At 40.2% G+C, this 23,295-nt stretch overlaps 2 protein-coding genes and 1 pseudogene across 4 annotated transcripts in view; 2 read left to right on the plus strand and 1 right to left on the minus strand.

Annotated features, from left to right (window-relative positions):
- itsn2a (intersectin 2a) overlaps positions 1-990 on the plus strand; it is an 85,891-nt gene extending 84,901 nt beyond the window's left edge. For both annotated transcript variants that reach the window (XM_036581123.1, XM_036581124.1), the window contains exon 39: positions 636-990. In XM_036581123.1, coding sequence (XP_036437016.1) covers positions 636-793 — 158 coding nt within the window. In that variant the 3' untranslated portion in view covers positions 794-990. The remainder of the gene's footprint in view (positions 1-635) is intronic.
- A 1,740-nt stretch (positions 991-2,730) lies between these two features.
- LOC118815186 lies at positions 2,731-9,390 on the minus strand (annotated as a pseudogene).
- A 5,715-nt stretch (positions 9,391-15,105) lies between these two features.
- The window catches only part of LOC118815182 (hydroperoxide isomerase ALOXE3-like), a 99,509-nt gene continuing 91,319 nt past the window's right edge, over positions 15,106-23,295 (plus strand). Inside the window, exons 1-8 of one of the 2 annotated variants that reach the window (XM_036581131.1) lie at positions 15,106-15,214; positions 15,420-15,570; positions 17,169-17,379; positions 17,619-17,700; positions 19,653-19,775; positions 19,861-19,955; positions 21,093-21,265; positions 22,100-22,240. In XM_036581131.1, the coding sequence (XP_036437024.1) occupies positions 15,427-15,570; positions 17,169-17,379; positions 17,619-17,700; positions 19,653-19,775; positions 19,861-19,955; positions 21,093-21,265; positions 22,100-22,240 (969 nt within the window). In that variant the 5' untranslated portion in view covers positions 15,106-15,214; positions 15,420-15,426. The remainder of the gene's footprint in view (positions 15,215-15,419; positions 15,571-17,168; positions 17,380-17,618; positions 17,701-19,652; positions 19,776-19,860; positions 19,956-21,092; positions 21,266-22,099; positions 22,241-23,295) is intronic. The other variant, XM_036581130.1, reaches the window with a different exon arrangement.

A 23,295-nucleotide genomic window follows, 5' to 3' on the forward strand; every position in this document is an offset into this window, starting at 1 on the left:
TCTGCAACCAGCCAATAAACTCACGGTAAAGGACGTGACGTAACTGTAACGTAAAACTTCACGGCTTTTTTTCTTTTCTTGCCACGTTAGCTGAAAATATGAACATACATCATCTAGAAGATGAAGAATATTTAAATCCCTCATTTCATCAAGCATGTATTTGGTTTCAGCGTCGCTCCAAAAGTGTTTTGCTGCGTCTCGTGGTGACGCTGCTTGATTGTTTCCAGTACCGCGGTCTGTTTTCGCACATGCTCAGACTGAGAAATCCGAAAGAAATCAGAGTAAGAGTTCACATGCACTGAGAAATCTGATTACTGAGCTAAAATCCAGCTCTCTTTATCAGATTTCTTAATCAGATTTCCAGACCTTACTCCGATCTTAGAAATCAGAGTGTACTGTTTACATGACAATTTGAATAATCAGATAATTGCAGAGATACAGTTATGATCGGATTATTGAGTACATGTAAACACACTCAATGTAAAGCCAGACAGGGTTTAAACATGTTAAGCAGGAACATGTCTGGAAACATTAAGATCTGTTTTTCCTTTGCTTCAATCTTAAAACTCACAACTCGTTTGTGACAATATTTACATGAATGTTCGACTTTAAGTATGCATGTGCTGCGTTTTCAGACTTCCTGGGTCGTACGGAGGTTCCCGTGGCGACCATAAAGAAGGACCAGGAGGGGAAAGGGCCGCTGACTCGGCGGCTGCTGCTCCACGAGGTTCCCACAGGAGAGGTCAGAGTTCGCCTCGACCTGCAGCTTTACGAGCAGATGCCCCTCCTCTGACCACTAACCTTCTATTCCTCAGGCCTGACACTTTGATTTCACGCAGTTGAAACTCTTCTCAGACAGTCATTTCTAGAAATCCATGAATTACTGCGACCAAGCTTCAGAATGAGTCCAGTTTCACTAGAGGGCGCCAAAGATTATATGTTAGCAAATCTGCCCGAGGCTTCTGAACAAGCTTTTCCAGACTGCTGAATATTTGGCTGAATATTTGGATTTGATAGTCAATGGTAAAATAATAATAATTATGTTGCTATTATGAATATGAGCCACATGGTTCATTTGAAAAAAGGTGGAAGTTGGTTAGAAATGCACTTACTGTGACATTATTATGAGCAGGACAGAATTTCTGGCTTCCATAAGTTTTCATGAGAATCACTTCTCTGCACAGCATTTTGAGTTTGCTACCTTTGTTTTTTGAGTTTTAATAAATGCATCATGGCGTCTTTAGTAAATACTCCTATACAGTCAAATGCAAAAGTTTGTGCACCCCTGGACAAAGGTAACGTTACCTTAACGTGTAAAGATGTTAACACGTCTTCTACAGAGAACACATTACTGCACGTTTTAATGAACAAATACTGCTTATTTGCTGAATTTAACATATTTTTGAGAAAAAATAAAACCGTGCAAAACTTATTACACATTTTATTGTTTTCCAATATGTTAAACTCAGCAAATAAATAGAACTTGTGCGGAAAAACGTCATATTTAAGTGTGTCTCTGTAGAGGATGTGTTCACTTATTTTCACTGACAAAATCAAGAAAACGTCATTTTGACCGGGAGTGTTCAAACTTCAGCATATGACTGTACACACATCTACGGAGCCCTGCTGGTGACATCCTGTATAAATTCAAATAATGCATGGCCACGACTTAGTAAGGCGTGGGAATGAGATAATTAAGTCGTGACCATGAATTAGGCGTGGGAACGAGATCATGCCTTGCTAAGTCGTGGCGACGACTTAATTATCTTGTTCCCACGCCTTACTAAGTTGTGGCCACACATTACTTTTATTTATACAGGATGTCACCAGTGGGGCTCCGTACACATCAGCCTTAGACTGTATAGTTTTCTGCAGAACTAGAGCTTCAGTTGCCACAACTTAGTAAGGGGTGGGGATGAGATCCTAATGCGTGGCCATGACTTAGTAAGGCATGGGAATGAGATAATTAGGTCATGGCCATGAATTAGTAAGACGTGGGAATGAGATAATTAAGTCATGACCATGAATTAGGCGTGGGAATGAGATCATGCCTTGCTAAGTCGTGGCCACACATTATGTTTATTCACACAGGATGTCACCAGTGGGGCTCCGTACACATCAGCCTCAGACTGTAGAACTGGAGCTTCAGTGTCATGCAAATGCTGCTTTTTCTTGCTTTTCTATGGATTGAATGTCAGTTTCAGCCCTCAGGCTTAACTTGTCAGATTCTTTGTTTGCAAATACTGGCATTTATCTAAACTTATCTTTGTACTATATTAAATTTAGATTTAATTAATTATGTTTCTGTATTTGTGTTGAATTTAAGTCCAGGGTCCTGGTGGTCACAATATCTTGTAAGATGTCTACAGTGATTTCTAAGTCAAAGACATTATTTTATTTGATAAAAAATTCAACAACAGATGAAACTTTTTTTTAATAAGGACTGTTATAAAACATTTTTATATTGACTGTTTTATTGTTTTATTGCCAAACGTGAAGCTTATCGAGTACATGGTTTCTGGTTAAGAGTGTAATAATAATGCATGATTGCACAGATCCACAGATGAGTGATGTCGGGCATTTTCTTCTGATTTTGTAACAAAAGCCAGGACGATTTTTCCTCATTATGCATATATACATGGTGCATAAACTACATAAAACTGACAGGAGGAAAGAAAGGGTTTTACTGCATTTTATCTTATATGACAGAGAAAAGCTCAGAGATAAGGATGGAAAAGATGTCTGTTTTATTGCTCACTGCTAGAATTACGCTTCCACAGAGCAACTGGAGATGTCCTGGGTTTGGAGAATAAGGCTCATTCATAGCAACAAATCAAAGAGACAAATAAAAGCCATTTCCGAATGTCCTGATTGTCTTTTTTGTTCTTTGTGTTGTCCAGTAATCTTTGGTGTGGTGTCTTTCACTTCAAGGAGCTTTTGTTTGTTATTTAATCTAATTTCAGTACATATATTCACTTCAAATTTTATTACATAATGTCAATATATATGTGCAACATGTCCCAAAAACATACATATTCATAAGTGGACAAAAGTATGTTTAAAAATGAAATTTATAGGAAAAAATATTTAGATAAAATATTAGAAACAGTTCTGCTTCTCTAATGAAAAAAGGAGTCTCAAACACATTATCGAGTGTGCTTTCATTTAGCCAGTTACTTCTGCCAAAAAGTAGCACCCTTTTGTGTTGTGAATACAGACTGTGGCAATATCAGGTTCAGCTCAGTTTTTCAATATTTGCCAGAAGAGCATGAACGTGGTTTTATTCCAGTCAGACTCAGATCCTGAACAAGTTTATGGTTGGCTTGGGTCCTGCAGGAACAAGGTGTATAATACAGGGGGTACTGAGGGGTCTGGAACCACCTAATTAACCTCTTGAACCCCCTGAATGTCTCAAAATCAAAATTCTGGGGGGGTCCTTGAAAACGACCCTATTACATTATTGTTGTCGATTAGGGAAAAATAGATGCTCACATTTCAAATTCAGGGAAAGGTCATTGTTTAGCTGCTTCACCCACAATATGTGAGCTTCCATCTCGAAATTCTTAACTAACTAGGAATGCAGCACTGGTCTGCCTCAGGATGGCGCTGGTCCCTTGTAGGTCAGCTGGTCCTGATAGCCCTAGTGGCAATATTTATGAACTATTCTTCCAACCATTCCAAACCATAGTATTTTTAAGATACATTATTTTGGATCACAGAACTTTACAGATGATCCCCTATCAACCCCAATCGCAGCATAGAGAGGCTGAGTGAATGTGGTGTGGACTGTGTGTAGGAGGGTCATTGTGTCAGAGACGCTGTAGAAGGACAGAGTTCCTGCACTGTGATCCACATACACTCCTATTCTGGAGGAGGATGAGGCTGAGATCTTAGTCTGAATGTTGTTGTGATAGAAAGAGAGAGAGGGAGAACACTGCAGACTCCAGGACTGACTGTTGTGTCCAACCCAGCTCTCATTACCCCGTCCTTTCCTGCCCATCCCTTTGTATGCGACTGATATGGACACCTCATATCCTCTGCTGCTCCACTCAACCTCCCAGTAACAGCGTCCACTCACACTCTCCTTACTCAACCCCTGATTCCAGATGTCAAATCTCTCTGGATGATCAGAGTAACACTGGCTTCTCCTACTGTTGGTCACCACTCTGTTCCTCTCAGAGAGACTGAGGTTCTGATTCACTGTGTTGGGATCCAGAGTCAGACGACAGAAGTCTAACAAACAAAACAAGGTTTTATGAAGGAATTTTCAGCAGGACTTTGCTGTAGGACAGTGTTCATATCGCTACACGACGCCTACATAAGCTCAGCTGAAAAACCTACATAACCATTTTTAAAGGATTATTCAAACAGGCGTCTATCATTAAGGCTGTCGACCTTGAGGTCAAGTTGATATGACTCCTATGTGAGGTGACAATTTTTTTCCTGAACTCTGAGAACTCTGCCTGGAGTTAGGAGGCCTGATATAGATGTGATGACAACTGGGCATCAAAGTTCAACCGTTACGGCAAAGGATGAATATTGGAATAAGTATTTATTAATATTTATATAGATCTATGTCAGTTGTCATTAAAGGCTTATGTAGGTGTCATGTAGCCTTATGAACACTGCCCTGCAGTGAAGTGTTACTAAATGTTTTTCATGTTTCTGAAAAAATATATTTGTGTATTAAACTTTGCCCAATATCAAATCAAGGCAATATTCAGCTTTTCAAATAACAGTTTTGCATGTGTGTGTGTGTGTGTATTGTGTATCTGGGTGTGTGTGGTTGTATGTGTGTGTGTGTGTAGGTATTGTGTATCTGTGTGTGTGTATTGTGTATCAGTGTGTGTGTGTGTGTGTGTGTGTGTGTGTTGTGTATCTGTGTGTGTTTGTATGTGTGTGTATTTGTATGTGTGTGTATTGTGTATCTGTGTGTGTTTGTGAGTGTGTGTGTATGTGTGTATGTGTGTGTGTGTATTGTGTATCTGTGTGTGTTTGTATGTGTGTGTGTGTGTGTGTGTGTGTATTGTGTATCTGTGTGTGTGTGTGTGTTTGTGAGTGTGTGTGTGTGTGTGTGAGTGTGTGTATTGTGTATCTGTGTGTGTGTGTGTGTTTGTGAGTGTGTGTGTGTGTGTGTGTGTGTATTGTGTATCTGTGTGTGTGTGTGTGTTTGTGAGTGTGTGTGTGTGTGTGTGTGTTTGTGAGTGTGTGTGTGTGTGTGTGAGTGTGTGTGTATTGTGTACATACACTGTAGAAAATCTTCTCTGGTTTTTGGCTCTGAGGGTGAAATCATCTGAACCGCTGTAGCTGTGGAAACACACAAACCAAATGACGATGCAGGAAAAATGTTGAAAAAAAAAGCATAAAAAATGTAAAATAAAATTTTGTTTTTAAACTGACATTTTGTATAAGTCAGTGGTCCTCTTTCACCCTGTTCCTCAGCGGTCAGGACCCCTACAGGGCCCTCACAGAGCAGGTATTATTTGGGTGGTGGATCATTCTCAGCACTGCAGTAACACTGACATGGTGGTGGTGTGTTAGTGTGTGTTGTGCTGGTACGAGTGGATCAGACACAGCAGTGCTGCAGTGCTGAGAATGATCCACCACCCAAATAGTACCTATTCTGTGAGGGCCCTGACCATTGAAGAACAGACTACAAACTGGTCAGTGGAGCTGATAACATGGACAATGAGTGTAGATACAAGGAGGTGGTTTTGATGCTATGGCTAATTGGTGTTTAGCATAAACCAAGCGTAAAGATAACGCTACTAGAAACTACAATAATGTAGGCGTAGGATGAATCTTTTCTAGAGAAAAACTCAAATATGCTTAAGTGTCCTTTTGTAAAAGCCAAATAACTGTTAAGTCATCTTTCCAGTAAAGAGCTGCACAAATAGACAAAGACTAAATCCTTTTAGACCAGGTCTGTGTGGCTCAGGACATCTTATGGCTTTCTTTACTCAGCCAATAAGCAGGTAAATGTTCTTGCAGCAGGAAGCTTTTCTCTTAATTAACACCACATAGTGACCCACATAACCTTATCTAACGTACCATGTTGATGGATTTTACTGAACTCCTGCTTGCAGAATTCCTCTAGTCTCTCTTTCAGATCAGACACAGATTTCCTCACTCCATCAAACGAGAGATGTTGGTGAACAGTTATGCTGGCTTCCAGTAATGAATCCTCAGATGCAGAAGAGGCACAGAGAGGCTGGGAACTCTACAGAAACATTTACCAGAGAAACATTAAAGTGTAATAAATGATGTCAGACTGAATTATATCAAAAACACATGTTTGATTCCAGACAGGTATATTTTATGTGTCTTATAGTCTCCAAAACTCTTTTTTAAGACTATGAAAAATGTTCCCTTGGCAATTTCTTGACATGTCAACACATCACGTATGCAATTGGAAACGCCCCAAATCCTACACGCCCACCTGCTTTGAATTGTGGACCAGGATAATAACAGAAGACAAGTCACCTTTTACAGTAATGACAGAGAATATTGGGGAAGGTTCAACTGTCACTATACTTATGTTGCTGTATAAGTATCTATGATAATGTCAGTGTTTTCTTAAGTCTTACAGTGTGACGTTTTGAGCCCCCCTGATGACCAGCTGACTAGCAACCTGAGGTACTTGGCCTACACAAGATCTGGTTATGTGGTCTGTGGGTATGTTTGGTTATTGCATGAGGCTTGAGAATAAACGTTTAACCAAAGACCATCATCTTCTGCTGAAAAGAGCTGAAGTGATATTGACTCCATAGATCCTCACTCAGCCTAGATCATCAGACACCATGATTTTGGTGAGGAAAACTGGCCCACTTTTGCCAGAGCACTGGATCCTTTGGCAGTCCACAGGTGTTGGACTGTATTTTTGCTTCAGCTTTAGCCATCATGCAAATGTGTCATATAAATTACTGGTAATTTGCATGGCCAGCATTTGTATAATTACCGAGCCCCACTGATGGCATCTCTCCTTAATAAAGATCATGTGCCTCAACTTAGTTAAGCATTGAAAAGACTTAACTGTCTCATGGCCACAGTTTAACCCCATACGTGGCCATAGGTCTGCTGGAGGGCCCAAAGTGTTATTACACACTTCTGTAACCCAAGAATAGCTCAATCAGTTTGCAATGAGGTCCCTGTAGTTACTGAGTAATAGGCCTATGTAACAAGCCTGGGATGTTAAGGGGTTCAGTATCAATATTTGTATGGTGGTCACCCTATGGCAGTCTTGAACCTCCAACTTGCAGATTTGGGTCCACATTTGAAAATTTGGGGTGCTGACTCAAGAAATAAACACAAAATATATCATCGCTGTCCATATAAAACCATGTATTTCCATTTTTGCGATTTATATATTATTATATATTATTTTTCTACATCATTTCAACACAACAGCTGTGCTTTACGTTGTGTGAAAATTTCATGATGAATGGACCAATGGAAATGCTCTCAAATCACTTGGAATAAAATCTCTTTACATTAACTTACATTGAAAGGCAAGAAAGGTTTTGCCTTCTCCTGTAAAGTTACTGTTCTGTTTTTCTTTGGACAGTGACAACATATAGACTTGGTTTGGAAGTCTATATGTCTAAGTCTAGTGACCAGCAAGAGAGAGACACCAATTTGCAGCATGGCAGACGCAAAACTGCCCACAAGATGCAGGGAGAGCTCACACAGGTCTCGACGGCCAGTGACTGCTTAGGAGGCCGCTGTTTGCCTCCCTCTGGTGGCAAGAAATGGTCTTGCAGTGCCTCCTGCCTCTGGCCATGTTGACTACTCTCTGAAAAACTGAATTCGCTCTTTCTCACACCTTACTAATAGCCTTTATGGTTTAAAATAAGGAGCATGTTAGATCCTTTCTGAGTTCCAGGTCTCTCTGTAGATCAGACAGTGATGGTTACCTGGAGGAAATGGATGTGATCCTCTGTGTGTGAAAGCTGCTCCAGCTCAGTGTCTCTCCTCTTTAGATCAGCAATCTCCTGCTCCAGTTGCTCCAGGAGTTCTTCAGCTCCACTCAGTTCAGCCTCCTCCTGAGCTCTGATCAGCTCTGTGACCTCAGAGCGCTTTTTCTCAATGGAGCGGATCAGCTCAGTAAAGATCCTCTCACTGTCCTCCACTGCTGCCTGTGCAGAGCTCTGTTACAACACACACACAAGATGGAGCTCCATTTACACACCAGCTATCATTCACTCTCTCACTGGGACTCTAGATGACTCACTGTCCACATTGTGGCTGTGTAGGATCTCTAAGTGTCCAACACTGGACTCCTCACTGTCTGACTGGAGGAGAGTCTGACTGAGCTGTGAAACAGCTGCTCCAGCAGATCTCTGCTCACTACTCACCTTAAGATTCTTCACAGCCTGTTTCACCTCCTGCAGCTTCTTCTCTTTCTCCTGGAGTCTCTGCTGAGATTTGCTTTGCACGTCTTTTAGTTGCAGCTGTAAACAGTGCATTGAAATACAAATGTTTACCAACTATAAAGTGAGGTTAAAGTTCACTTAAGGTACTAATGATCATCATGTGATCATGATAAAGCAATAAAAATGATGGGTGATGGGTGTAGTGTGACTGGGCCTGATAAATGGCATGCTTGTCATTGTGCCTTGACCATTTAATGATACCACGTCTTTAGTTCACAATATGCTCCTGACCGCAGATCAGAAAAATAGGCAGAATAATTCAATAATGGGAAAAAATAATTTTCACCTGTTTTGGTATTCTTTCTGCTGAAGCTGCTACTGTATCGTGGCCTCTGTGTTCATCCATTGTACACAAATAGCAGATCAAGCTGTGGTCAGTACGGCAGTAGACCTTGATCACTTCATCATGTTGAGGGCAGATCCTCTCTTGTAGATTTGAATAGGCTTCAACCAGCTTGTGCTTCTTAAAGGCAGGAGACTGATAGTGAGGTTTAAGATGAGTTTCACAGTAAGAGCCTGACACATCAGACAGGACAGTGTAGCTTTGCGTTTCCTCCCAGTGCAGAAATCACACTCCACATCTCCAGGTCCAGCGTAACAGTGAGCAGGAGGAGCAGCTTGGAGTTCTGTCTCCTTCAGTTTCTCCACCACTTCAGCCAGCATGTTGTTTCTGCGTAGAACAGGCCTTGGAGTGAAGGTCTCTCTGCACTGGGGGCAGCTGTAGACCCCCCTCTGATCACCCTGATCCCAGTGCTCATTGATACACACCATACAGTAACTGTGTCCACAGGGAGTCGTTACGGGGTCCTTCAGCAGATCCAGACAGACTGGACAGCTGAACTGGTCCTGAGCTACTGCAATACTGGCCTCTGCCATTTTCCTGCACTCACAGCCTGAAAGAGAGCAGCTCTCTGAGATCAGTTCAGCTCTGAGCTCGCTCAAAGATTAGTAGGGTGACGTTGAAGTTCTGTGTTCGATAAAGTGTCATAAAAGAGGTGCAGAAAAGCAAACAGTTGGTGACTGTTTAACCGAGGATGAAACTATCATGAGGTCCACAGGTTATACTCAGGTTATCATGCAAGATATGCAGCTGTACAGATCCAGTTGAAATCTCTGAAACTGGCCGGACACACCAGAGGTCACTGCCTGATATTAAAACCTTGAACCTTTTGCCAACCATAATCAATGTGTTGTTCATTGAGGCATTACATTGGTTGTAAGGTGGACACTCAGTGAAGAAATGACCTTGGCTGTTGGCCTTCAAATATTAGTTTGAGCTATTATTTTTTGTAGTTGTCACACATTCGGTTCCCTCTAAGGAGGAAACAGACTTCATCTCTGTATGTATGATCTGTGTTTTTGACCTTTGGACTGTTTTTGACTACGAGCTCTGTTTTTACCCTTTTTGACTACGGCCGCTTTGTGTGTATTAAACCTCCTTCGTTCAACATCTGCACACGTCTGGTTTTCTGTCCGATCAATACAGCAGTCATAACACAAGCTATCTTCAGTGTTCATAATGCTACATGACGCTTACGTAAGCTCATCATGACAGCTGACAAACTATTTTAAAGGCTTATTCCAACAGGAGTTGTCTGTCATTAAGGCTGCCTTCGTCATCTCTGATGTCAAGTTGGTCTGACACCTATGTCAGGTGATTTTCGTCTGAACTCTGAGAACCTGGGCTGGAGTTCACTGAAGTTCTTCATGTGATCATTATAGAGCTGTAGAGAAGATGGATGATGGGTGTAGTGTGACAGCTTTATAGCTGAGCCTGGTAAACAGCATGTTTGTCTTTATGCCTTACCACTTAAATTATATCATGTCTTTGCTTTTGACCGCAGATTAGCAAAACAGCCTCCTCCTGAGCTCTGATCAGCTCTGTTACCTCAGAGCGCGTTTTTCTCAATGGAGCGGATCAGCTCAGTAAAGATCCTCTCACTGTCCTCCACTGCTGCCTGTGCAGAGCTCTGTTACAACACACACACAAGATGGAGCTCCATTTACACACCAGCTATCATTCACTCTCTCACTGGGACTCTAGATGACTCACTGTCCACATTGTGGCTGTGTAGGATCTCTAAGTGTCCAACACTGGACTCCTCACTGTCTGACTGGAGGAGAGTCGGACTGAGCTGTGAAACAGCTGTGATGTTCTTTAGTAAGAAAATGGTTCTCTATAGAACCATAAGCACTCAAAAACCCTTTGCATGATTAAAGGGTTCTTTGCATCATGAAAGGGTTCTTCAGACTGACAGGCATAAATGTGCTATAGAAGGTTCTGTACAGATCTAAAAAGTGTTCGACATTGCACCCAAAATGGTTCCACTATTGTTACAAGCATGACACAGTAACAACAGAAGAACCCTTTTTGGTGCTATATAGAACCATTTTCAGAAAGAACCATCCACAGCACAATTCATCTAAAGAGCCATTTCATGATGCAAGGAACCCTTTAGTCATGCAAAGGGGTTTTGAGTGCTTATGGTTCTATAAAAAAACATTTTCCTTACTAAAGAACCCTTGAGGAATCTGAAAATGGGTTATTTTATATGTTCTTCACAGAAAATGAGCAAAAGACAAGAATCTGAGGTTGAAATAATGATAAATCACGTAATTTTTTCTTTTGGTAAACACTGAAAATGGGTTCCACAAACCTGAACACCACACAAGGGTTAAAAATATGAATTCTGACTCTGAATTCCTCTAGAATTTTCACATTAAACCTCTCTGAATGACATTGTTTACATCTTAACAATCGAATTATACAGTTTATATTTAGAGTAGTTGGTTGAATTCACCTTTAAGAGCAACATTTCCCCCATTTTAACACTTAGAATCATTATTGTAGTGGTTAAAGTTTATATATTATAAATAAATTTGTGATTCTGATGGTAAAATTATGGAGGAAAATAAATCAGATCTCCGAAACTGCAGCGTTTCTCTGAAGACTGTCTGAATGTTGGTATGTTTAGTGGGTGATCGAAAGAGCACATTCAGTATTGTGTAATTCTTGTTTTTTAACTCCATAGATCTACAGATTGTCTGCATTTCACAATCGCCATTTTCCCAAACAATGATAACAATACAGTAAACAATAAACCCGTACCGCAGTACATTTGTCTATGTATATGTGGCCACAGAAAACACTTCATTAAAACACCACAGAACCAAAAAAACAACACATTTAATCTATATCTATTTATGTTGAGGGTGTGTGCACGACAGTTAAGGAAGCCACAACGGTCCTCTTAAAATATGTGACCTCTGTAAATTAAATGGTTGAAAATATGTATTAAAATAATTAGGTTTGGGCAGATTGATGACAGTATCATCCATCGCCAGTGTTTCCCTCTATTGTGATTGTCAGTCAAGTTGGATGGTATAAATGTCCAGAAACACGCTGCCCATGTTTAGAATGAACTGTGTTGACCTGACCTGGTTGCATAAAGACAGCATGTTTTCCAAACAGGCTGTGTACAGCTATGTTACGATATGAGGTCATAGCCTATGGCTAACAGCAGTGCAGTCATCATCCTTCATATTCCAACACGCTGTAGTGTAAAACAAAAAAAAATAAAAGTTAAAAATGATGGCCTTTGATAACTTAATGCACAGGAATAGGCCTTTCTCTCCCTCTCACCTCATCTGTGTGTAGTAACATTATTTTATTAAACTTTACCAACAATTTACTTACAAACAACAAATAATGAGAAATCGGTTATTTTTTTGTTTTAACCTCTTATTCTCCAGGGCATATTTTGGTTTGTCCATCTGAATTTACGTAATCAAATCATAAGGCAAATTATTCAGTAACTGCATGAAATAAATGTAAATTTTTATTTATTTATTTATTTTTTATTTGTAAAAGCTCCCCTCAAATTAACAGAACATGTGTTTTATGATCACACATATTGCTATATGCTTACAATTTACTGCTGAAAGCCAAAAATCTTAGACGCTCTTTGTGTTATTTTATAAAAATAATTTTTACAGAGCAGATCACTGAAGAGTCGCCATCTGTTTATAGTTTACAGCCCAGATTTGTGGAAAAATGGGTCGACTTTCAGTAGAAAAAAAAAATTGAGTTCAGCTTCTTTTATTATAACGGTTTAAAATTACATCGCCCATCTATTTGACTGGAAAGAAGACAGTTACAGCTCTCATATGACCCCCACCTTCTGAATGTAGCTTATGAAAAATGAAAGTTATGAAGAACATGATGAAGTGCGTTTTGGAACCACTGGAAGAGGCTACCTGGTAAAATCTACTTTTCTGATTGGCCTTTGACAGAACTGACACCTCTTCATTTCCCTCTAAGTTACAGGTTGAGGAAGTGAGGGATAGAAAATTGTGTTATGATCAACAGTAAATGAACTTTTCACTGATATTAACTTGTAAACAACAATATATGGCAAATACTTGAGTCACTGTTTCCAAATACTTAAGAGAAATATAAAAACAGACAATATAAAGAGCTGGAAATGTCACTTCTAGCTCTCTCCCTCATTCACACTCTCACACTTTCACTAAGAAGTGAGGTTAAACCAGAGAACCTGTAGAGAGGAGAAATACCACTATGGAATGTTTATCGGGTTTCTCAAACGCTATAAGGCGCTCCGAAGCAGGTCCAAAATAAATGGGCTAAGATGGAAAATCATACTTTATAGACGCTTAAAGAGTCGCTGTTATATTTTTGAGCACTTTTGAACTCCAGTTATAGTTTGATATAACAGTGGAAATAGGAAGAGACCAGGCTCCTCATAAACCGGCTCTGGGTCAAACTAGTTGTCTCATCAGCTAGCTAGCTAATGTTATTGTTAGCCTTTTAACTGCCTCACGTAAACCCAGTGTTAGCTAGCTAACGAGCAACTGAGTAAAAATCCAAGAGCCAGCTATACTGACCATAATTTGCCACATTGTAAAGTCCATATTGTAAGTGGGTAGATTCACTCTTGTCACTACTTGCCGTTTCATTCTGCACATTATAGATTTTGAAAAAGGTCTAAATTTATTTTAGTGGACTTTAGTGGACCAAAATCCTGTCTTCAGCTTCAGTGGTTTCTAACTGTCATTATTTTTCAGGGAGTAAAACCAGAGACCCAGGTCTGATATGATTGGCTTACAAATTGCATGGTCTGATATGATTGGCTTACAATTTACAAGGTCTAATTTGATCGTTACGTTAGTCAATCTCTGGTAGTACAGCAAAGGCAGCACTGTATTAGAGCAGTAGCAGCGCCTCCCCCCAGGTCATGCCCTGCAAATGCAGTAAATTGTGAATAAGAATAAATTAAACTATATGATTTGAACTAGTAATGTACATTTATTTGGGAAGTTGGGCTTCTGGCCTAGCAATGCCCATGTTCTTATCTGGGTCAGAACGTTCGTCCATGTCCTGAATCAGTCATGACATATTGGCTGGTTTAGGAACTTTTTGCAGCAACGTGAGGTAGGTCTTATTTTCTTATTCCATACGTGAAAGCTCATCAACTTTCGGCAATATTCTCCATTTTTAATGGTAAAAAGGCCACTTGCACGAATTGTGTAAATTCAAGTTTTTTTCGGGGGTGGTGGGGGTGTCGTTTGGTGTTGAAGAGAACAGCTGTTTGTGGTCTTTTTCAGCCAAACCATATTCGTTATTTTAATTCTATGGACCAATTAGAAGCATTCGAGTGGTGTTGAAAACTGGGAAATAACAGTTTTCCTACTTGCAAACTGCACTGGAAAGGCTGACAAAATCATATTTACAACTGGTAAACTCAGGAATCTTGACGAGATGTGATGTATAACACGACCTTTAACCTTTTACATGAGTGAAAAATGCTAAACTTGTATTGAATGTAAAAAACAAGATACCTGATGCGCTTCTATTAGATCTATGTGCTTTTTAACACAGCAGAGAAAAGGCAGGACTGTATTCATTAATATTTTCATGCCACCTGAAAGTGTGAAACGAATTCATTGATATTTAAGGTGGAACAGAAAATTTGAATAAGAGGAGAACTACAGCCTCCTGACTCCTTCAGAATTGTTAGCTAACGAGCTGTTGGATGTTAAAAAAACAAAAAAAGACTTTTTGGTTTGGTCAGTAACGGCAGGCTTTTCAGTGCATTTGGTCACATCAGCCATAGTTTATGACTAACTAAGCAGAACATAAAAGCTGCAGTATCTTAAAATACAAGTTTGTAACAGCAGAAGAACCCTTTTTATAAAAGTTCTATATAGAACCATATACAGCACATTATCCATCAACCTGAAGAACCATTTCACCACCGTAAACAAGTGATTGATATCTTGGTTCTAAGTCTGGGTTTGTTCAAATCAACCTACAGCACTCTTAATTACTTTAATGAGGGCTTAATTAGCCAAACCAGGTAGTAGATTAAAATGAAAAACATCAATATTTCAAGGAGAAGTTTGGAAATTGTTAAACAAATCGGTTACAGACATAAAATCACTACTTTTTTGGAGCAAACAAACACTAACTGTTAAGAATCTTTGTAATTCTAAGTTTCTCTGCTGGTTTAGTATTAGATTTCTTACAACTTCATTTGTAGGACATTTGTCTTCACATCTAATTCCCCTTCCTGGTCCAATTCCAGTGAAATCTAACCCACAGACACACCCTCTTTGGGAGGGTCTTGGTCAGATGTGTCAGTGAGTGCATAAATGTGTCAGAGCTGGAAAGGCTGTGTCACTTCTGGTGAGGTTGCTCTGCTCTTTCTGCAAACAGCTGCTGAAGAGTGAACAGTCTGCGCTGAGTATCAGTCCTGCATCAGGTGAGTGATGATGATGATCTGACAGTATTTCAGTTTTTTATTAATATATTAATATTTTGATCCACAATACCAATATGGTTCAATACATGATGACCGAGACTCTCAAAAGCAGTTTATGAACTGGTTTATTATCAGGTATTGCACTAAAAATATGACCAGATGTACAATATAACATGCGTTTTCACTGCATTATCTTTAATCACAGGGTCACCATGAGCAAGTACAAAATCCAGGTCTTCACTGGTGACGTTCTTGGCGCTGGAACCTCTAACAAGATCTACATCAAGTTAATTGGAACACTCTCTAGCAGTGAACCCCAACAGCTTAAAACGCTCACAGGCTTTTGGGCCGGATCAGTAAGTTCATTCAGTTCTCTGATTGCACAACTAGAAATGTTACAAAAGTTTTGAAAATATTCTGGTTTAATTGAAAAAATACAAAACCATAAGTTATAAAATTGGTGTCTTTGGTAAATAAACAAACAAAATAAAAATTTAATTTAGGGACTCAAGTAGTTGCAGGTAAAATTTAAAAATTGATTAATTTAATGTTTTATTATCTGTTTTTTCTTCCTATTGTGGCTGTTATAATAAAGATTTTCCTGAACACGATAAACAAAATTTTCATTCATAAAAATAAATAAAATAAATGGCAAAGAAATTCTTAATAAAAAAAATTATGATGTCTGATCAGGTCTGATCCAAATCAATCGGTTTTTCATTAGAAGTACCCATATAAGAAAAAAAGGGGATCTGAAAAGGGGAATTCCACCGTTTTCAAATTGGGTCATTATAAAATAAAAAACAAAGTCATTCAGAGTAGTCTGATGTGAAATGATTCATTGAGGAGAAAATTACAGACTTGAATATTAGCCAGAGGTCATATTAAAGAAACTTCTTAAGTCTGAAATCGTATCTTATATGTTTAGCTACCATGACAACTTCAGTTAGGACTGAATTTAGGACAGAAGCTGTTACAGAACAACACTTCTTTCATAATCTTATCATTAACTCCAGATTAGAAAACAATATTACACAAACATCCTAACTAGACAAAATCTCCTAAATACTGTCTGAACTTTAAGATAAACCCCAACAGTGTCTTAGCATAATGACGCTACGTTCATCTACACTGAAAACTTTGACTTGAGAGGGTTTTTTTCTAACAGCGTTTAAAAGCCCCATACACTGCAGACACGATCACCACCATCCCCTCTTATTACCTTCATGTGTTAATGTTGATGAAAACTCATCAGATACAATATTACGGTGATGGTGGTGAATAATGAAGAGACAGAGCTGAACGAGTGTCTGTTTATTTGGAGGAATAACGTTAGTGCGGTCGGGTAAAGCGTTTGAGAAACTGAAACTGAAACTGGCAATAAAAGCATAATAGGTCCCCTTTAAAAAAATAGGTGAAATCCTGTTATTCATGGTAAATCACTCTGAATGACTTTGTTTACAATTCGACCATTTAATTATGCAGAAATTTAGAAAATTTAGTGGAATGCTCCTTTAAATAGCAAGAGCACTAAGAAAACATAAGGTAAATAAATTGGGGTGACCCAGCCAACACTGCGTGGAAGAACAAGAGCCATTTTATGGAATGTTTTATGGCATGTTTGGGGTCTTGTAATGCTTAAAGGTCCATGTGAAATCAAGACGAAGCCTGGCAGGCAGTCAGAGACAGTCAGAATGGCCTGATAGCTAGTAGATGAAGAACGTGTTCATGGGGAATGCAGTGGATATGTATATATTATTGAGCCCAGGACCCCAATGAGAGCCGTGAGAGGCGGCATGAGGACAGTGGCAGCGCCTCAAGTGTGTGCTGCCTCCCTGAGTGCGGACTTGGACACTGTCCTCACACCGTCTCTCGTGGCTCTCGTCTGGGGTTCACAATTATCCAAATTATTAATGTGCTTGACTAAAGCGTGTAAACCTTTATATCTCAACAGGTGCAAAATTTCACAGTCGAATGCAAAGCGAATATAGGCAAACTCTTACTGGTTGAACTGGAAGCTAAGTCACCATCCTTTATGGCATTTGTGGATGACGACTGGTTCTGCTCCAAAATCATTGTAACGACACCTGAAGGAGCCTGTATGCTTTTCCCATGTCATAGCTGGATGAACTGTGATAAGAAGCTGATTCTCAGGGATTCTGTAGGTGCGTAAAAATGGTGAATTATAGTGCAGTTTAGCAATTAACTGACTCGATTCAAAGCGCCAGTTTAGGAGGGAACAGTGTGTTCCTGCTGTGAGATAAGTTTAAAAATACAATATTGTTATCAGGCATATATTCATCCATATATTTCCTCATTATTGGACATCAAAAACATGCATAATAACAAGGCAGGGACATATTTTTCATACAATTATTAAATACATTTTACATTTCCCACGTAGCCGTGCTAAAAACCCAGGACACAGCTCCTGAACTGCTGGCACACAGACATGACAATCTGAAGAGACGATGCCAAGACTTTAAGTAAGTGAACATCATACTGACACACTCATGTTCTTACTTACCTACAGTAAAATGCACAGACTGTCATTACAGCTCAGACTTTTTTGCATTGTCAAAAGTTCAAGATAAACATCTAAACATGCATTTCATAACCTGGGACCGTAGTACAGAAACTTCTTAAGACTGTTTCTTAATTTCTTAAGACTGTTTAGACACTGTGACTTCAGTTAGGACTGACTTTAGGATAGAAGCTATTGCAGAACAGCCATTCTTAAGTATCCAAATAACTCCAGATGAGAAAACAGTATTATAGAAACATTCTAACTAGACTAAATCTCCTAAATACTGTCCTAACTTTAAGATAAACCCCAGAGGTGTCTTAACTTCTGTTTAACCATCTGTTTCTATGGTTACTGAGTGTCAGGCAGCACAGTTCACTGCAACTAGCATAACGATGATACATTTATCTACACTGAAAACAGTGATTTGACTTGTGAGGGTTTTAAAACCCCAGACGCTGCAGACTCGATCTCCACCGTTCCTCTTATTACCTTTGTGTGTTAATGATAACAGCTCGTCAGATACAATATTACAGTGATGGTGGTGAATAATGAGGAGACAGAGCTGAACATGTGTCTGTTTATCAGGAGGAGTAACGTTAGCTAAAGCGTTCGGGGAAACTGAAACTGCAGCACGAAGCGCTAAGACAATATTCTTAACTTTAAGCTTATCGTGCTTGAGGTTTTTTTTTTTGGCCTTTTTTACTTTCGCAACGGTAGCTAACATTAGCTATCTCGCTAACTAACTTCTTTATTTTGATTATGTGTTTACATTTCAGCTGTGCGCATATGGTCGGTTGCCACATAACAGACATGACAGTTGATTGTTGACTTCCATTGAGTAAGTTAAGATTTCCTAACTGGAGATAAGATGCTGTAAGACAACATTCTTGAATTAAGATCAGATTTGCTTCTGTTGCGCGCCAGTCCACTACTGTTCCTGCTCCACAGGCTACTCCAGTGTTGGGCTCTGTTCCGGCTCCACGCAGGGCTCCAATGTGGCTCCTGTGCTGGCTCCCCATCTTGATCTGGTGCTGGCTTCCCAAGCTGCTACTGTTCACCAGTGCTAGTTCTCCATGCAGCTCCTGTGCCAGGTCCTTGCCCTGATCTGGTGGCGACTTCCCAAGCCGCTGCTCTTCCAGTGCTCATTCTCTATGTGGCTCCTGTGTTGGCCTCCTGTCCTGTTCCTGTGCCGCCTTCCAGAACTTCTCCAGTGCCAGCTTTTAGGACTGCTGCCCCTGTGTCGAATCCCAGTGCTGGCTTTTTCGGAATACTCCTTCTGTGCTGGTTACCAGAGTTGCTCCTTTTGTTCCAGGCCAGTGTATGACTCTTCAGCTGGCTTCCAAGTGCCCCACTCAGCTGGACCACATTCCTGGTTCTGACCCCGTTCCCTCTGTTGACCTGGTTGATGGATTGCCCTTCCCTCTGGACCTCCAGCCAGTTGTGGCTGTGCCTCTTGATGGTCCGGGCCTGCTTTCTGTCTTGCACTTCCAGAGATCTCTCCCCCTCTGGGTTTCTAACCTGAGTACCAAGCCGTGTTTTCTTTCAGTTGTTTCTGTGTTTTGACCCCTGCTTTGCCTGTCTGGTTTCTGACTATGGATCTGTCTATGTTGCCTGCTTGTGTTTTGACCATTGCCTGGATGGATAATGAGTATTGGAAAGCCCTACCTTGCATTTGCAACCAACATGCAAGCCTCCAACACTTTAATGGCGAAGTGGACAAAGTCCCACCAAACTATTAAAACACATAACCATACATGTAACATGCTGCATTTTATTTCCAGAAAGTACTGATACACTGTCTTGCATTTTAGGTCTATGATACTTGTTCCTGAAGTTAGTTAAAACATGTAACAACACAATGCATTTTCAAAGGTCTGACTCGTTTATGTATTATGTATTTATGTCCTACAGGTGGAGTATACTTTCTCCAGGATTACCTCATGTTGTCCTCGCTGAAAGTCCAAGTGAGTTGCCACCTGAGGTCAGATTCTCTTTCACCAGAGAAAAAGAATTCCTGTTCACCAGGGGTGCAGCGTAAGTTCTCTGTGTTTGAATAATCAGCTGTCAGGTTTGCATATTGATGGTTCTCCTTTCATGCATCAATTTACATTTTTCACAGTTTCATGAAGCTGAAACTGGAATTCCCTTCAGACGACACATGGAACAGCATTGAAGAGCTCAATGGGATTCTCTCCTACAAGACAAAGACTTTTGGTAATTTACTTGCACCAGCGAATCCACGTCAAAGCAGCACTATGTAAGATTTTTTCTTATTAAAACTGAAAGAAGTATTATTAGTGCATCAGGAGGATTAATACAGACTAAAATGGTGAGTGTGCACTGTTGCAAGTTGCCCTGTAAAGCATGACATAATCATTTCAAAGTCAGAGGCGTTGAGTCGGGACACCATGTCATACATCTTTACCTGTTACATGCACATCACATGCCCAGGTGCAAAAAGGCTCAATGTTTAGGTCTCAAATACAAAATCAACATTTTACTGATAAAGTTATGATGACAATACTAAAGTTTGATAATTAACTCATATCCACAGAAGACGCGTCCTTTACCAAGTTTTAACTGAGTTTTCTTTGAATTCTCTTTGTATGCATCAGATTTATACACTTGGGGAAGGGGTTCGAAGCTCAACCCACATTAAAAAATGTTCTTCTGCGTGATGCATGCAATTACAGATTTCCACCAGAGAGGTCGCCAAATTCCCAAAACTTAATATGCCTCTTTCAGACATGCACAGTAACCCAGAACCTTTCTAGAAATTACCCGGAGGAGCTGTATGTGTGAAGGCAAATGTCCGAATTAGTTTATTGGACATGACCCGGACTTCTTCCTGTCAGCCCCCTACTACAAAGTCCCGGGTAATGTCCGAGTGAACCCATGTGTGAATAGAGCAGGTAATTTTCTGAAGAATTCAGAGTGGGCTTGTAGGATCTTTGTGCACAGAGTGTAGCTGCTTCATGGTCTTTTCTGCTTGCCTGTATATTTCTTTCCACACTTTCGTTGATATTGCGGAAATGTCCAAATACATGTAGTATTAATATTGATGCAAAAATAATCACGGATGAGTCGGTAGCCTTGTCCGCCATATTTGATGTGCTGTAAACAAAACTCTGAGATTTCCACTGTGTACATGTGCTGCCCTTCACCTAAACCACCCAGAACATGTCCTGTAGTGAGAACGTGTCTGACACTGAAAATCTCCGGCCGTACCCTACATGTGTGTAGCAATTCCAGCTAATGTCCAGACCTCATTTTCCAGACATTTTCCGAGGTTCATATGTGAAAACTGCCATAGTTATATCAAATCTCTTTTCTTTGTCATTTTCTTTGCAGAATATGTGCAGAAGAACTGGAGGAAGGATGAATTCTTTGGATACCAGTTTCTAAATGGTCTGAATCCCATGATCATCAAGTGCTGCTCAAAGCTGCCTGAGAAATTCCCAGTCACAAATGAAATGGTCAGAGGTTTTTTACCAGAGTCGAGCACGTTGGAATCGGAAATGGCGGTAAAAAAAAAAAAGACACCTTTTGACTTCTTCATGCAGTTAAATATAATTCTCTTACTATTGCAAATGGTCTACTTCAAAACATAGAAGCAGTCATATTTCTTTCTTAATTTATCTTCTGGAAAAACATATTGGTCCAAGTCATGTATTCTGCCAAGTCTGACAATTGTGCAAATACAAAAAAAGTTGTTGTGTAATTGATAAAAGTTTAAAAATGGATGTTTTCTTACTAATCTTTGAGTTATTATCTAGTTACCTCAAAATTTGTCTGTGGAGTCTGAGTATACATTCTAAAACCATCACGACTTTTAAGCACAGTTTAGCTACAAAGTTGAACAAATTGGTGTGACCTGACTTATTCTGACTTAAAGTGCTACAAACAGTAATTGCCTGACTATAACCGAATTTGAAACATTTTCAAAATAACATGAGGGTGTATTCTGAGTTTATTTTCAATTATATTACTTAATAATCACAATAACTGAAAGATGGAAATTCCTAATTTCCTAATTTGGTGCTTGGTTCCTTATTGCTCCATACCAATAAATTGTCTCAAAAATGCAGCACTGCCATGGGCCACTTGTGGCTCTCCATGAAACAAATCTCCCTTCCCATAAGAAGGTGTTCAGCTCCCTGTCCTTACTAAATCGAAGAACAACTTGAAACAATATCAAGTTTGTATCCTCAGCTTTGTAAGACACTGAAGTTCAAATGAATCAATTATTAATAACATTAGATGTGAATGAAGACCGAGTGCTTGGACCCCTATGATTGCTGCTTGCTGCTATATTTTTTTGTGCTCAACTGATCAGTTGATTTTTTGTGCTCAATCAGAGGGGAAATATCTTCCTCTGTGACTATGAAAGGCTGAGAGACCTTGAGGGAAATGAGATCAACAAGAAAAAGCAGTATCTGGCAGCTCCACTCTGCCTGCTTTTCAGCACTCAGGGCAAACTGATACCAATTGCCATCCAGGTAAGATGTCATTAGTTCAACTTGTTGTGGGGCCAGGGACCAGGTGTTTTTGGGAGGTGGGGTTGTCGGTGGTGGGGTGGGGGCAGGGCAAGGTTAGCCCACCTTCTCTAGTTTTGGAATAGATTAGAATAGGTTACACTGCTGTCAGCTATACATAAAAGACTTTCTGTAATTTCTACCACAAAGTTCTGTGTTAAAGCCAGAGTTTTATTCCACATCCCATGTTGAATTCTGGGTAAACATTTACAGCACAGGCAGATTATACTGTATAAAACTTCTAATTGTATGGCTACTGTAAAATAATTGTAACAAATACAACGCTGCATCAAAACATACAGTATTATCAGCTTTACCATAAAACTAGCTGCCAAAAGTTCTTTTCTGAAGCAGGAAAAGGACATTTGTCTTCCAGTTTCCACTATTAAATGCCAGGGGTGTAAAATGTACTGAAAATCCCTACTGAAGTACAAGTACTGTAACTGCAGTGAGTAAATGTACAGGAAGATGGAACACCTGCTAGGCATTGCTGCCAGTCGCACCTCCTCCGGTGCCCACGGGTCAGCTGCAGGGTCATCAGCCAGAAACCACCCTTGATTAACGTTTCACTCCTTTAATCCTGGAGCGTCTCCCTGTCACCCCCGACAGCTGATAGGTGTTACCCTCCGTGGCTGTTGTCGGGGTTAGTTGTTCTTTCCCCATCACTTGTCTCTCCTCCTCAGCCAGAGCTAAAAGCTCCCCCCCCTCAGCCACCTCCACTAGCTCTTTGGTTGCCTTCTTTAGGTTCCCTCTAGTCACTCCTGCGTCCCTCAAAAGGCATATGGTTGACAGCCCCACATAGCCTCGGCATCCAACCTCCACTGGATAGATGGTAGTCTTCCAGCCAGCCTCCCGGCACTCAGCAGCCAGTTCTGAGTACTTGGCCTTCCTGCGTTCCATCCCCTCCTCCGCTGGTATTGTGAGCTCAATGAGGAGCACAGACTTTGCCTTGGTGGACCATACCACTATGTCAGGGCGGAGAGATGTAGCAGTGATCTTGACCGGGAAACGGAGCTGCC

This window comes from Colossoma macropomum, unplaced genomic scaffold (assembly GCF_904425465.1).
Source record: "Colossoma macropomum unplaced genomic scaffold, Colossoma_macropomum, whole genome shotgun sequence".
NCBI lineage: Eukaryota > Metazoa > Chordata > Actinopteri > Characiformes > Serrasalmidae > Colossoma > Colossoma macropomum.